The 15,409-nt window shown below is 40.8% G+C and overlaps 1 protein-coding gene across 2 annotated transcripts in view; it reads right to left on the reverse strand.

Annotated features, from left to right (window-relative positions):
* Positions 1-529: 529 nt before the first annotated feature.
* The window catches only part of LOC127811054 (ubiquitin carboxyl-terminal hydrolase 14), a 51,500-nt gene continuing 36,620 nt past the window's right edge, over positions 530-15,409 (reverse strand). For both annotated transcript variants that reach the window (XM_052350770.1, XM_052350769.1), the window contains exon 21: positions 530-1,248. In XM_052350770.1, coding sequence (XP_052206730.1) covers positions 1,070-1,248 — 179 coding nt within the window. In that variant the 3' untranslated portion in view covers positions 530-1,069. The remainder of the gene's footprint in view (positions 1,249-15,409) is intronic.

Genomic DNA, 15,409 nt, shown 5'->3' on the forward strand with positions numbered 1-15,409 from the left:
CTACCAGCAGCTGTGTTTAGCTTTTAATTTTTGTATTCTTTCAGCGACAACTGTAGTCCGATCCAATATTTGACCCCATTTTTATAAATTTTATAGTCCCAATCCAATCCGATTGAACGCCTCTATTTAATACATCATAGTTAGCAACAAATTATTAATTAGGAACACCAAATTTGATGCTAACACGGTGCCTCAGAGGCACAAAATAATTTTTCCAAGAGTTTGCAGGTAAGACAAGTTATAAATAGCAACAAATCATCAATTTAAAACACCAAAATTTGTTGCTAACATGGTACTTCAGAGGCACAAAATAATTTCTCCTAATATAGTGTGAACAGGGTTTGCAGGGGAGAGAGCAATGGCAACCATGAAAATAGGAATTGGCCTGTAGGAACACAATGTGAAAGGAGAAGGGAGAAAATGTGAGACCAAGTCCCTACATGCTCTTTTTCGCCTGCCGCCCTGGCCAGATATCAACATGTTTTGTGCAGGGCATATATCCCCGATGAAACTCAGTAAGAACCATTCAAACAGAAAATCAAAATGCAATTTGATAACCAACATCATCCCTACAGAAAAATTGTAGGGAACAAGCATCACTGACCAAATCAAACAGCGCAATGAAAGATGTAATCACAAAATATGAAATTTGAATCTTGAACTAAGTTCAGAAAACTGTAATACAGTTATTTGATCCAACAGTACAACCTACTCTTGTTGTTCAACCTCCTCCTCTCCTCTTTCAAAGCTGAAACACTATAGCACCCTTCCCTCCAGAAATAAGTCAGAACTGAGCAGCAAACATAAAATCCTACGCAAGGAATTATTCCATTCCCGCCAATTTATCCTCTCTTTCCTTTGATGAACACTTTAGTTTGACATGCCACCAGAAACCTGTAACGTTCCATGAATGCTAATGCCTGAAGCCACAGGTACAAGTTAAGTATTAAATGGGTAAAATGTTTATCATGACCAACAGAGCAAAGGTCAACAAGATTCCAAGAGATTAATGCTCCTTTCTAGCTCTTCAATCACTCAAAAGTCTTTCAACTGAGGTATATCTTGGCTTTCAACTGTTGAGCCTTTCAAAAATATACAAGTATCCCATGTCCTTGGGAGGGTTTTTGGAGACCCCAACTTTATCATCATTGAAAATTACCCACCTCCCTTCTTTGTAGATGTGCGCGACATAGTGACCACAATGGGTAGAAGTACCAATGTGGCTTACTATGCCCATAAGTTTATATTCTGCGTAATGACAAAAAATAATAATAATAATAATAATAATAATAATAATAATAATAATAATTAGAACAAATTACCAAAACATAAAGCACCTAGCAGCATTAGATATTTCAAGCAGCATGTTATCCAAGTTCTAGACCAGATTTACCATTAATAATCAGTAGGATAACAAATTTTACAATTAAACTTCATAATCCAAACTGAAAACTAGAGCAGTAACATATACACTTCCCTTCGAGAAAATGTTGTACAACAAATACTTGCCTACAAGTAGTCAATTTCAGTGATAACAAATTTTCTTTTGAAAAATAATGATGATCTCAATAAATATTGCTGGACTACCGTAAACAATTCCAATAATATTCTAACAAACCAAATTGGACCAGTCAAACGCAACCATCAGGTCTTGCAAGTAATCTAAAAGTGTGCATGGAAGGCCATTACAAAAAGAGGTAGTGTGGACAAGTAGATTGAGTGGGCTATTGTCCCAGGACATCATTTCATTAGTAAGGGCTGCCCAAGGACCTCATAATGTGCTGGCATAAGGGTTATAATGGAGCTTAATGGTGTACAGACTGTACAAGGAAATGGGACTGTCAAGCTAGCTCAGGACGGGATTAGGAGCACAGCCAGAGAGGCAGTCACAGAGACTGAGAATCTGAGTTCCTGGGTAGTTGGTCCATTAGTTGGTCCATTATGTGTCCCTCATTCTACAAGATTCACTTAATCATTCCACTAGGCAGCTGGCGGCCAGGTGTTGGTTAATTGAATAGTGATTTGGACACATTTACAAAATAAAGGGCATCTCTAGTGCATCAGGCTCCCTTCTCAAAGAGGAGTTTTCCATAACTTGAACCTGTATCCTTCCAAATATTAAAAAGCAACCTCCTTATCGTTACTACCAAGGCACACTTGCACAATCTGCCCATCAAATTGATTCTTGACAGTTATTACTATTTGAAAGTGCATATGGTAGTGACACAAGATCAATTACTCTTCCTAAGTGTTTAGGTTAGATGATGGCTAACAATTTAACATGATATTAAAATTAGCAAATGCATTGTGATCAAACCTTAAGGTCAAAACAAAATATCTAAATACTTGCATGTATTAAGACTTCATACGTTGTTGGTAGATTCCATCTTAGAGAGCCCTCTCGCATGAAGGCAAGATTTTTCCTAAAAGGTTATATTTAGAGGGAAAGTAACTTTTACCTTTTCTATTATTTTTATTTATACTCTCTAGCTCCTAGCTAGACTTTCCTACATTTAGAGAAGTCTTATGGAGGGTTTTAGAGAAGGAAGGAGTGTTCATATTTCTAATATTCACGTTATTAAAGGCATATTATGGAGTAAAAATTGTCATAAGTTTTTCCTAAATCCATAAATACCATATATAAATAATTTTTTGTTTATCTCTACATCTTTTACATTAGTGAGTATACAGTTTCTATAATTTGACCTATTAGACATGAAACTTAATTGGTTTTCAGACACCTTGGTTTCTCTTCTCAATCTTTGCTTAATCACTCTCTCCAAAGTTTCATAGTGTGGCACATTAGCTAGATTCCCCTATAATTTTCGCAACTTTGAACATCTCTTTTATTCTTATATATAGGCACTAAAATGTTCTTCCTCAATTCATCAAACATTCTTTACGACTTAAGGATCACATTGAATATTTTCATTTTATTATTCATCATTTTTCCATGCTTTTATCAAGATATTATCTAGTCCAACTAATTTATTATTCATCATTTTTTCTAATACTTGCTCTATTTAGTTTGGACATATACATCTATAGAACACGTAATTCCTATCTTCTTCAAAATTACTAAGATGTCTCAACATATTTCTCCATCTCGATTAAATAATTTTGAGAAAATACTTCTGGTTTTCCTCTTTCATGCATCTCACTTGGCTCAAATCCCTTGTTTTTCTCGCTTACCATAAATAGTGCTAGTTTATATAGATCTCCCATTTCCATCTTTCGTGTTAAGTTATAGATTTAAATTTTCACAAGTTCATGACTTTGCCTACTTTATTTGCTTCTTTTTTGGCCAAAATATACCTCTTTTGGTGTTTTTTCCATTGCAATATTTATAGTGTCTATAAGAAATGCTCTTAATTTATTTTTTCATGCAACTCTTCAATCCATTTTGAATAGCAATAGTTATTTCCATCCACATTTGATTAGCTGTCACGGCTTGTGACTCAGATTGGCTAGCTAATTTAGAGTTAATCCGCGATAGTAGTAGTAAGCTGGGTAGAGAGAAAGAAAGGAAGAAATGGCAAGGGAGAACAGACGAATATAGAGGGAAAGAGTGAAATCTGAATTCGATTGATAATCTTGTTAGTGGACCCAAAGGTCTAAGAAGGATATATAGGCAGTGTTCTAAAACGCGCTAGGCATTAGTCGGACGCCCGATTGGGGCCTAGCGCCTAGGGCGCCTAGGCGAGGCCTAGAAATTTTTATTTATTTATTTATTTTAAACATTTTGATGTTATTTTTAAGTAAATTAAAGTTGAAACAAGTGAAATAATGAAATTAAGCTTGAGAAAATAAATTGTTGTTTGCTAAGAACCAACAATAGCAAGATGCAGCAACAAGAAGTTGTTATAAATATTAAATAACATTAACAAATATTAAAATACAAATAACATTTAACTTGTTTGCTCACAAGTTACAAATATTAAAATATTTAAAACAATAATAAATATTTAAATAACAAATTCACACATTAATAAATATTAACATAAATAATAAATTAACTAACAAAAATAAAAAAAAGGCAAGGCAACTCGCTTATTGCTAACCGCAGAGTAAGGAAGACGAGAGAGAGAGAGCTGGAAGGCAGAGTGCAATGAAGGTTGGCGGTGGCAGCGTGAGACGAAAAGGCTAACAGAAATGGAAAGCGACGACGACGACTCCGCAAGAGACGGCAGTGGCGTGCGAAGAGAGAGGCTTTGACAGAAAGGGCAAGTGGCGACGGCGACTCGACAAGAGACAGTCGGCGGTGGTGTGCAAGAGAGAGAAGGGGAAATCGACAAGGTAAGGGGAAACAAAAACCCTAATCGGCCAGGCGGTTCACGCGATTAAGCGGCCGCCTTGGCCGACTAGGCGCCGCCCGGTACCGATTAGCCGGGCCAGCGCCTAAGGGGGCCGATTAGGCCATAATCGCGACGGTCTGTGTCCGCCTAGCGCCTCGGCGCCGCCTAGGCCGAGTTTTCGAACACTGTATATAGGCCTCTGCATATAGACGATAACCAGAGGATTCCTTCCCTAAACGGTATAACAACCTATTTTGTCCTATTCAAGCCCTTACACGCGAGCTGCTTTTGGAATATTCTCTCTAACAAACTAATACAGCTGGAAATTAAAACAATAGTTGAATCTAAAGAAAGCAATAACATAATGTAATGAAAGAAAATCAAGAAGAGTATTGCCCGTGTGTGACATTAGCCTATACTTCTACAGACCAATTTCTTTTGCTACAAACCTTTTTCCTTCAAAATAGCTAGTTTTTCACCTTTTAAATCCCACCATCCGATTCTTTGACTTCACTTTTGTATCCATTTTCGATTTGAACATCAATGAACATGAGTCACATGTAAGTGGTCAAGCATTCTTTCAATATAGCTTCACAATCCTTGCAACATAAGAGGACCTCGTGATTAGAACAAATAACTAGATATTATAAATTAATATGTGATTATTTTATTTCTTTTATTTATCTCCTGTTTCCTTTTGTTTCCTAATTTCTTTTGATTCCTTTCATTCGTAGTTATGATGATGATGAGATTCAACACAATAGGTAGGATTTTCAGTGAATAAGGTGAGTTTTAGTTGTATTGCAACTCTCAATTACAAGGAAAAACAATGTAAACAAGCAACAAAGCTGGGCATTCGAGAGGCCCAGGACTCTCGAGCAAGAAAACTCTAAATTCTTCACACCCTTCTCTCTCTTCTAACCTCCTTTTTATGGTTGTTATCCCTCCTCCATAACCGTATTTAGTTATGCACATGCACATGCTGGTTTGTTACACAAACCAGCCAAGTGCCCACTCTACCCCTGGCGCACATGCTGGCTATTTTGCCCTCTCGCTGTGTCCCCAATATTCCTTTGATTCTTGTTGCGCCTTTGGTATGTCTGCAGTATCGACGGCCTAACATTACTCCCCTCCCCAACCTTCACCTTGTCCTCAAGGTGAAAAGAGGGAAATTGCTGCTGAATTAGGCTATAAAGCTCCCAAGTGGCTTCCAAATGAGGTAACCCCTTCCATTGAAGTAGGATATCCAATCCCCGTAAATTACTTCCTGTTCCTGGCCTGACCCCCAGCACTGCCTCCGGTTCAACCAACATCTCCAAATCTGCACTTAACTGATTGGAAATCTCCACAGTGGCTTGCAATGCACCCTTGGCTTCTCGTAGCTGGGACACATGGAAGACGGGGTGAATGCTGCAGTGTGAAGGCAGCTTTAACTTGTAAGCTACAGGCCCGATTTCCTTTTCAACTTCAAATGGACCATAGAATCTAGGAGCTAACTTCTCATTGGAACGACCAGCCAATTTCTTCCTACGATAGGGTCTTAGTTTCAAGTAAACTAAGTCCCCTACCTTAAACTTCACTGCTCTTCTTTTCATATCAGCCCCCTTTTTCATTACTGCTTGAGCTCTTAGTAGCTGTGCCTTAGGTTCCTCCAAAATGTGATCTCTTTCAACCAGTTGTTGCTCCACTACTGAAACAGGAGTGGATCCCCTTTCAACCCTGAATATTGCTGGCGATTCTTGCCCATAAACTGCCTGGAATGGTGTAATTCTCGAGACTGTGTGGTAAGAAGTGTTGTACCAAAGTTCAGCCCAAGGCAGCCACACAAACCAAGCTTTAGGTTTAGAGGAAGCAAAACAGCGAAGGTATGTCTCCAATGTCCTATTCAGCACCTCTGTTTGACCATCCGTTTGTGGATGGTAAGCTGTGCTGCGGTGGAGCTTGGTGCCTTGGAGGCAGAACAATTCCTCCCAAAATTTGCTCATGAAGATCTTGTCCCTATCGGATACAATGGACCGTGGTAAACCATAAAGCCTCACAATTTCCTTGATGAAAATTCCTGCCACCTCTCCAGCTGTAAAAGGGTGTTTAAGCCCGATAAAATGACCATACTTACTGACTCTATCCAGCACCACCAAAATCGAGTCCATTTTGCCCGACCTTGGTAGGCCTTCGATAAAGTCCATAGCAATGTCATCCCAAATTTGGTTTGGGATAGGAAGGGGCCACAGGAGCCCTCCCGGCTTCAGGGCTAGCACCTTGTTTTGCTGGCAGACAGCACAATGACTTACATACGTGTGGATGTCCCTCTTCATACCCGGCCAATATACATTTGCTGCAATCCTCTTGTAAGTTTTCAAGAATCCCGAGTGTCCTCCCACATTCCCATCATGTCCCTCATGTAAAAGCAATGGAATGAGAGAAGAGCCCTTCAGTAGGTACAACCTACCATTGTAGAGGAGGTGGCTGTCCACCAACTGGAAATGGGGTCTGGAAGTAGGATCAAGCTGGAGATCCTTGACCACCTTGCAGCCACTCATTTTCTTCTACTTCCCGAGCCAGCTGATCAAGTTGGAGAACCTGAGGGACGGTTAAGGCTAAGAGGGCAGCAAAGTGGCTGATGCGGGACAATCCATCTGCTGCCTTATTTTCCAGCCCAGGCCTATATTGAATTTCGAACTGAAATCCCATTAACTTGATCATCCACTTCTGATATTCTGGGCTCACCAACCTTTGCTTCATAAAAAATTTGAGGCTCTTTTGGTCAGTCCTGACCACAAACTTCTGTCCCAACAAGTAATGCCGCCACTTTTGCACCGCAAATACAATGGCCATCAATTCTCTCTCATAAACTGATTTCCTCCTTCCCAATTGATTAAAGGCATGACTGAAATAAGCAATAGGTCTATGATCTTGCATTAAAACTGCCCCCATACCTTGTCCAGACGCATCCATCTCAACCACAAATGGCTTGTTAAAATTCGGCAAAGCCAAAACAGGCAGTGACACCATGGCAACCTTGAGCCATTGGAAAGCTTGCTCAGCTGCCTCATCCCAAAAGAAATTGTTCTTTCGAAGTCTCTCCGTGAGAGGCCATGCTAACCTTCCATAATCATTAACAAAACGCCTATAATATCCTGTGAGACCAAGGAAGCCACGCAATTCCTTCAATGTGGTAGGAGTGGGCCAATCTAACATAGCTTTTACCTTGCTACAATCAGCTGAAACCCCTTGTTGTGATATAATGTGGCCTAAGTACTCAATTTCCAGTTGTCCAAACAAACACTTCTTCCTATTTGCAAATAGTTGGTTAGCTGCCAGCACCTCCAAAACACAACATAAGTGTTGTGCATGCTGTTCAAAATCCTTGCTGAAAACCAATATGTCATCAAAAAATACTAGCACAAAACACCTCATTTGCTCCCTGAAGATGTCATTCATCGGTGACTGAAACGTGGCTGGCGCATTAGTCAATCCGAAAGGCATTACGAGGAACTCGTAATGGCCTTCATGCATCCGAAAGGCTGTCTTTGGGATATCCTCAGCCTTAATGCGAATTTGATGATATCCAGATTTAAGGTCGAGTTTGGAAAAGACCTTGGCCCCATGAAGCTCATCCAACAACTCCTCGATCACTGGAATTGGAAACTTGTCGGGCACGGTCACCTTATTCAAAGCCCTATAGTCTACACAAAAACGCCACCCTCCATCCTTCTTCTTGACAAGTAGGACCGGACTAGAAAAAGGGCTGGAACTAGGTTGTATAATCCCCGCCGCTAGCATCTCTCCTACCATCTTCTCAATCTCGTTTTTCTGTAGGTAAGGATAACGATAGGGCCGCACACTGATCGGTACCATGCCTGGTAGTAGGTTGATTGCATGATCCCTTTTTCTAGAAGGAGGCAGCCCTTCAGGTGTTGTGAACACCTCCTCAAACTCAGCTAACACTTCTTTTAGGAACGGTGGAACCTTTGCCTGACTGTCATTGTATTCAGCTACCATCGTTCCCAGTTCAAGCAACATCCCTTCTCCATTCTCCTTGAAGGCCTTCATCATAGCCTTCAAGGATACCAAGCTTTTGCTCAAGCTGGGATCTCCTTGCAATGTCACAGCCAATCCCCCAACCTGAAACTTCATAGTCAAAGCCTTCCAATCCACTCTCATCTTCCCCACTGCTGCCAGCCACTTCATCCCAAGGATTACATCAGAACTACCCAACTCCAAAGGCAGAAAATCCTCCACGATTTGTAAGTTTTGTAGGTGCAATTTCACCCCCTTGCAAATGCCGGCCCCTTGCACTGCCATTCTTGTCCCCATAATCACCCCATATCTGGTAGTTTCTATCCGTGGCAGCCCCAACCGTTGCACTAGTTCTGCCGCTATAAAATTGTGCGTCGCCCTTCCATCAATAAGTACTACCACTGGTTGCCCTTCTATATCCCCTTGCAACTTCATTGTTTGCGGTGTTGTCAACCCCACCACTGAATTCATGGAGAGTTCAATGACCTCACTGCCTTGCCCCACTTCCTCTTCTTCTTCCCTTCCTTCTCCTGCTTCCACCTCGACTCCTTCCTCTTCCCTTTCTTCATCATAAATCATCATAACGTGCAACTCCTTGTTCTTGCACCTGTGGCCAACTGAATATTTCTCATCACAACGAAAGCATAATCCCTTCTCCCTTTTGGCTTTCCACTCGGCCTCACTCAGTCATTTAAAAGGGGCATTGTTGCCACTACCAACCACTGGCAGCTTGTTGCTCACCTGACCAAAGACTCTCGAATGAGGAGTCGGGCTTCTTGATTGTATGGGAGGGGGTCGAACGACATTGGTTGTAGAGTGGGTAGGGAAATTACTCCTCGCTGGTCTGAACGCCCTACTGTAGCTGAGCATGGCTACATTTTTATCCTCGATACACTGCGCCATCATCATGATCCAATCCAACCCCCTAGGTTGCAGTACCCTGATCTCAGCCTTGATTTCTGGCTTAAGGCCGTTGATGAAATGACCCTCCAAGAACGCCTTAGAGACGTCCGACACTGGCACGGCCAAAGTCTCGAACATCAGCCGGTAATCCTTGACAGTACCATCTTGTCGTAGAGCCAAGAACCTCTCCTCTAGCGACCCCTCTTGAGTTGGACGGAATCGGTTGAGAATTCCCTGCTTGAGCCCTTCCCAACTGCGGATCCCTCTGCGCTTGGACTCCCACTGGAACCAAGCGAGGGCCCCTGCCTCGAAGCACAACGCTGCGGACTCGATCTTCTCATCATCGGACAGCTGGTTGATCGCGAAGTACCTCTCCGCCCTGAAAATCCAATCGTCCAGATTGTCTCCCGCGAAGGTTGGCATTTCCAGTCGCCGTCCTCTCCCTTCCTGTCACCATGCAGCACTCATGCCGCCCTCCATTCCTTGGTTCATGCCCCAACCCGTGGTCACTTCGCTCCCATGGGCCTTTGCCTTCCTCTCCCGTTCCTGTTCATCCCACCTTGTTCGCATGATGGCGAACTGTTCGAGTATTTCTGCTACATTCCGGTTTATGATTTGAATCTCTCCCCTCATTGTGTCGACCTTCTCCTCCAGGTCCCCACTCTCTCGGTTAGGTTTACCATGGTGATCAACGGATGCTCTGATACCAAAATTGATGAGATTCAACACAATAGGTAGGATTTCTAGTGAATAAGGTGAGTTTCGGCTGTATTGCAACTCTCAATTACAAGGAAAAACAATGTAAACAAGAAACAAAGCTGTATTGCAACTCTCAATTACAAGGAAAAACAATGTAAACAAGAAACAAAGCTGGGCATTCGAGAGGCCCAAGACTCTCCTGCAAGAAAACTCTAAATTCTTCACACCCTTCTCTCTCTTCTAACCTCCTTTTTATAGGTTGTTATCCCTCCTCCATAATCGTATTTGGTTATGCACATGCACATGCTGGTTTGTTACACAAACCAGCCAAGTGCCCACTCTACCCCTGGCGCACATGCTGGCTGTTTTTCCCTCTCGCTGTGTCCCCAATATTCCTTTGATTCTTGTTCCGCCTTTGGTATGTCTGCAGTATCGGCGGCCTAACAAATGATTGATATTGATATTGATTATTGAGTTTATTGCTTGAGTTTTCAGTTTATTCTAGTGTTCTTCTGGGTTCTACATCATGTGTCATAAGAAAGTAATCTGTTTGAGTAGTTGATAAGCCATTTTGATATATGAGAAATTGTTCCATTTCTTAAACTTAGCTTTGGCTATGATGACCTCATATGTTATCACAAAACCCAAAATAGTCTCTCTCGTTATTTCTATCTCCAAATCCATAATCTCCGTGTACATCTCGATATCCATTCCCTTTTCTACCCACATGAACATTTTTAAGTCACCTCATATAGTGATCTCTCCTTTAGGTATTTCTTGTATGTTGCCCCCTAAATCTTCTCAAATTTCTCTTGATAACCTCTTCTAACCCAACTTGTGGCCCATATGGACTAACAGTACACAGTCTCCTCTTAAAACAACTTTGGCTGCAAAAATTTAATCTCTTGTTCTCTTTACATACTACCCCATCCATTAAAATCCTATCCATAATAATTTCCACTTCATTCTTTGCTCAATCCTTGCTAGGGCTTAGTTTTGTCTCAAGAGGTCTTGTGATTTACTTTTTTTGCTTAGACACCTTTCAATTAGTTTTAGTCCTAATGGCATTAATTAAATTAAACTAAATCAAATCTAACTTGATTTACTTCTAATCTTTCTCTAATTAATAATTATAAAAAACAAAAATAAAAAAAGACATAGAAGAACAGAATCGTCGATGACAGCACTGTGGAACCCATCTCTCTTCCTCCATGGCAGAGGTCTCCAGCAGTGAGATTTTTTTCTTCATCAGCGATCTCCTGCATATCTTCTCCCGTCATTGCCTCCGGGTTCCAAGACAGTCTGCAACTTTGAAGAGAAAATCTGGAACCCTCTTGGCTTACAGGTTTCTACTTTGGAGTTCATTGAACAACCTTTATGTGTTTTCAACTATTTTTCTCAATTCATCATTTATTTACAAAATCAAAAACAATATTCAGTCACAATTTTTAAGGAAGTTTTGTCTCTGTTCCAGAATCACAGCTAATAGAGAAAAGATTACAATCTCCTCATTCTCATTATTTTCCAAACATATGTCATGTCCTCAGATCTGACAAGGTCAATTCTTTGCTAATTGAGAGAATTAGGGCAGAATTTAGGGACAATTTGGAGAAAGAGAGGGAAACAAAAGCAGGCGAGAGAGAGAAACAGAGAATTTCTGGAAAAATGCTTTTTGATGCCTTTGCATTCAGCTGGATTAGGTTTTTATACTACTCAGGCAGTTTAGTTTGGTGCCAACAAGGCTGCCAATTCAAAGTACAACTATGAGCAGCTTGTTACAGTACAACTGCTGTACAAATACCAAGAAACCCTTATACAAACATTCACAATTTACACCCCCCCTAAAAATTTCTTGTCCTCAAGAAATGGAGAGAAGGTGGGCAGCTTGAGGAAACTGAGTAAGCAGATCGAGTAAATACTCCCAGGTATTATTATCATGATGGCAGTGAGACCACGGAACCAAAACCTGTGTTAAGGGAGTCCCACGCCTGTAAATGACTGTTTGTCCAAAATGAAAGCCGGTTCCACTGTAGGAGGAGCATCAAGAACAAATGATGGAAAAGAATGACTAACCATCTGTGTTCCCACTGATTTTTAAGCAGTGAAACATGGAATACCGGATGAATTTGAGAGTCAAGAGGCAGCTGGAGCTTGAAAGTTACAGTTCCAAATTTAGCTACAATAGGAAAAGGGCCATAGAATTTAGGACTTAGCTTAGAAACCTGCTCGTAAGTAAGAGCCCATTGATGGGAGTGTTTCAACTTTAAGATAAACCATATCTCCCACCACAAACTCCCTTTCACCTTGTCTTTGATCAGCAAACTGCTTGATCCTGTTTTGAGCAGTTGCTAGATACCCTTGGTGGGTACGAAAGGTTGTTTTAGGAATGTCTTCCAGTCTCATCCTAATTTGATGATAACCAGATTTTAGGTTAAGTTTGGTAAAAGCAGTAGCATGTTTGAGTTCATCCAAAAGGTGATAATAGGAATGGGAAACTTGTCTTTGATTGTTATGGTGTTTAATTGACGGTAATCAATGCAAAATCGCCAAGAGCCATCCCTTTTCTTGACAAGTAACACTGGTGAAGCAAAAGGACTATTGCTAGTTTGAATAATGGATTTTTGTTTAACATGTCTTTAACTAATTTTTCAATTTTGGTCTTTTGAATTAGTGGATAATGGTATGACCGAATATTAATGGGCTCAATATTAGGTTTAAATGGGATGGCATGATCAAATAATCTTTTAGGTGGTAAGGATGTAGGTTCTACAAAGGGCTACTCATACTCAACTAAAAGCATGTGTAAGGAGTCAAGTTCATGTACCTCCCATTTCGGTTGAGACTGGCTGCTGACAGTCACCAATAACTCACCAGATTGCTTCTGTGATCCTTCCATTTCATCAATGGCCTGCATGGAAAATAGATGTGCCACTTGTGCCAGCTTGTTCTTAAACACCTTCTGCAACTTTTTTCCTGTGATCATCTTACATAAGCCCGTATCTAGGCTGCCTGCAAGAATCAACTTCCTTCCATCTTTCTGAAAAGTGACTTCCAATTTATTGAAGTCAAAGCTGATTGGACTGACTCTTTTCATCCAATCCACTCCCAAAACTATATCACAACCACCAAGTTTCAATAACCTCATATCAGTTGCAAATCTCTCCCCAGGCATTTCCCACTGAAAGTCAATACAATAGAATTTTCTGATCACCTTGCTGCCATTAGACAGTCACTGATAATGGTTGAATGCTAGAAAGCCTGGAACCTAGTTTCTTGGCTGTATTTTCGTCCAAGAAACTGTGTACTTCCACTGTTAATCAACACCATTAGTTTATGGTTGCATACCTTCCTTTCCACCTTAATAATCTTGCTGTTTGCTGAGCCTTCCTTTCCACCTTAATAACTGCCGGAATTTCCTCCATATCCTATATTTCCTCTTCTCCTTCCAACAATAGAAATTGTCTCTTGCATTGGTGTCCCAGCATATATTTATCTCCACATCTAAAACATAAACTGGCCTGCCTACATTGCTCTACATAGCCAAACTTCCCTCCTGTAGGCTGCTTTGAGATAGCAGTTGGTTGAACTGTGAAATTTCTGAAATTCTGATTGTTCCTGGTGACCTCTCTGTTAAATCTACGATTCGCTGCCACTACATGATTTCCTTGTTGACTGGAATTTTAACTTGTTCCTCTTATATGCATTCTCTGCTTTTTCATCAGGGCTTCTACTGTAAGCTCCTGTAATTTCGCACTTTCAGCTGCCTATTTAACCATTTTTTGCTATAACATCTTAACTGTAGGCCTCAATTCATCACTCAAGCCACTAATGAAACTTGAGACAAAATAAACCTCAGGGATTAAGGTTTAGCATCAAGGAGTTAAGCTCCTCAAACTTCACCTGATAAGTCTGAACAGAGTTCTCCTGCCTCAATTTATTAAATTCCTCCACAACATCAGTAATGTTTCCATCACCGCATCTCTCACAGAAATCCTCCACAAATTCTGTCCACTGACAATTATCTCTTAATCGGATCCATCCTTGAAACCAAGGGTCCACCAATTCGTTCAAATAAACAGAGGCTAAGGTAAATCACTACTGATCCAGTATATTATACAGAGTAAAAAAATTTTGACATCGCCTAACCCACCACCTAGGGTTTTGAGAGTCAAACAATGGAACTTCTAACTTAGGCAATGGAAAGTAAGGCTGATTTAATGCAGCCTGTACCTCCTGCCTCCTCTCAATTGCTCTTTCAATCACATTTTCTCCAACTACAGCAGGTTCAATTTTAAATTCAGAAGAACCAGCTGTTCAATGAATTTCTCCATTTCCTTGCAGGATTGGATCAGATCGTTCCTTGGGAGGAAAATTAGCAGGAAGACTAACCTGAGGCAATTTGGAGAACATTAAAATAAATCCATCCAGCCTTCTTGCTAAACCTTCCATAGACGTTTCAAACTTCCCATCCAATGAGAGGATCACATTGTGATTTCTGCTGGACCCAGCTTCAAGTCAGTCAACATGAGCTTGAAGATCGAAAACAGTTGCATTCACCTGCTGCAACTGAGCTTCAAACTGCTTCATGCGAGTTCCATCAGCAATGGTGGAATTCCACAAGAAACTGAATTCAATGGCCTAGGAACAGCTCTGATACCAAAATCTCAGGTTCTCAGATCTGACAAGGTCAATTCTCTACTAATTGAGAGAATTAGGGCAAAATTTAGGGAGAAATGAGACGAAGATTCGGAGAAAGCAAGGGAAACAGAAGAAGGTGAGAGAGAGCAAATTGGAGAGAGAAATTGAGAGAGAGAAACAGAGAATTTCTGAAAAAATGTTTTGTGATGCCTTTGCATTCAGCTGGATTAGGTATTTATACTAATCCAGGTGGTTTAGTTTGGTGCCAACAAGGCTGCCAATACAAAGTACAACGATGAGCAGCTTGTTACAGCAACTGCTGTAAAAATACCAAGAAACCCTTATACAAACATTAGGTGCATGACAACATATTATTAAATCTAATAGAAATACTCTTTTATTGTTTGTTAAAATTAAAAACAAATAGAACCTTCCAGCTATCCGAATTTGGGGTTCCAGGATCAGAACCCTCTATCGGTTTTCAAATTGCTAGAACCTTCCAGTTCCTGATCTGGAAATCTAGAACCCAAACAGCAATGGGTTCTGGAAGCCATAGCTGCTGCTCCCTCCCTCCCTTGCTGTTGCCTTGCCAATGCACAACCACTGAAACCCGTCGGAGAAGAGACAGCCTCCACGTTTCAAGAAATGAGACCAATGTGGCATGGTGGAGGCCCTCTGTGAGGAAGAAAAGCCTGTGCCAACTGCTAGAGACCTCTGCCATGGAGGAAGAGGGATGGTTCCATGGGGCTGTCACTGGCGATTCTATTCTTGGTCATCTTTTTTTTAATTTTTATAATTATTAATTAGTAGAGATTAGAAGTAAATTGTTAATTTTAAATTAGATTTAATTTCAT

This window comes from Diospyros lotus, chromosome 10, assembly GCF_014633365.1.
Source record: "Diospyros lotus cultivar Yz01 chromosome 10, ASM1463336v1, whole genome shotgun sequence".
NCBI classification, from domain to species: domain Eukaryota; kingdom Viridiplantae; phylum Streptophyta; class Magnoliopsida; order Ericales; family Ebenaceae; genus Diospyros; species Diospyros lotus.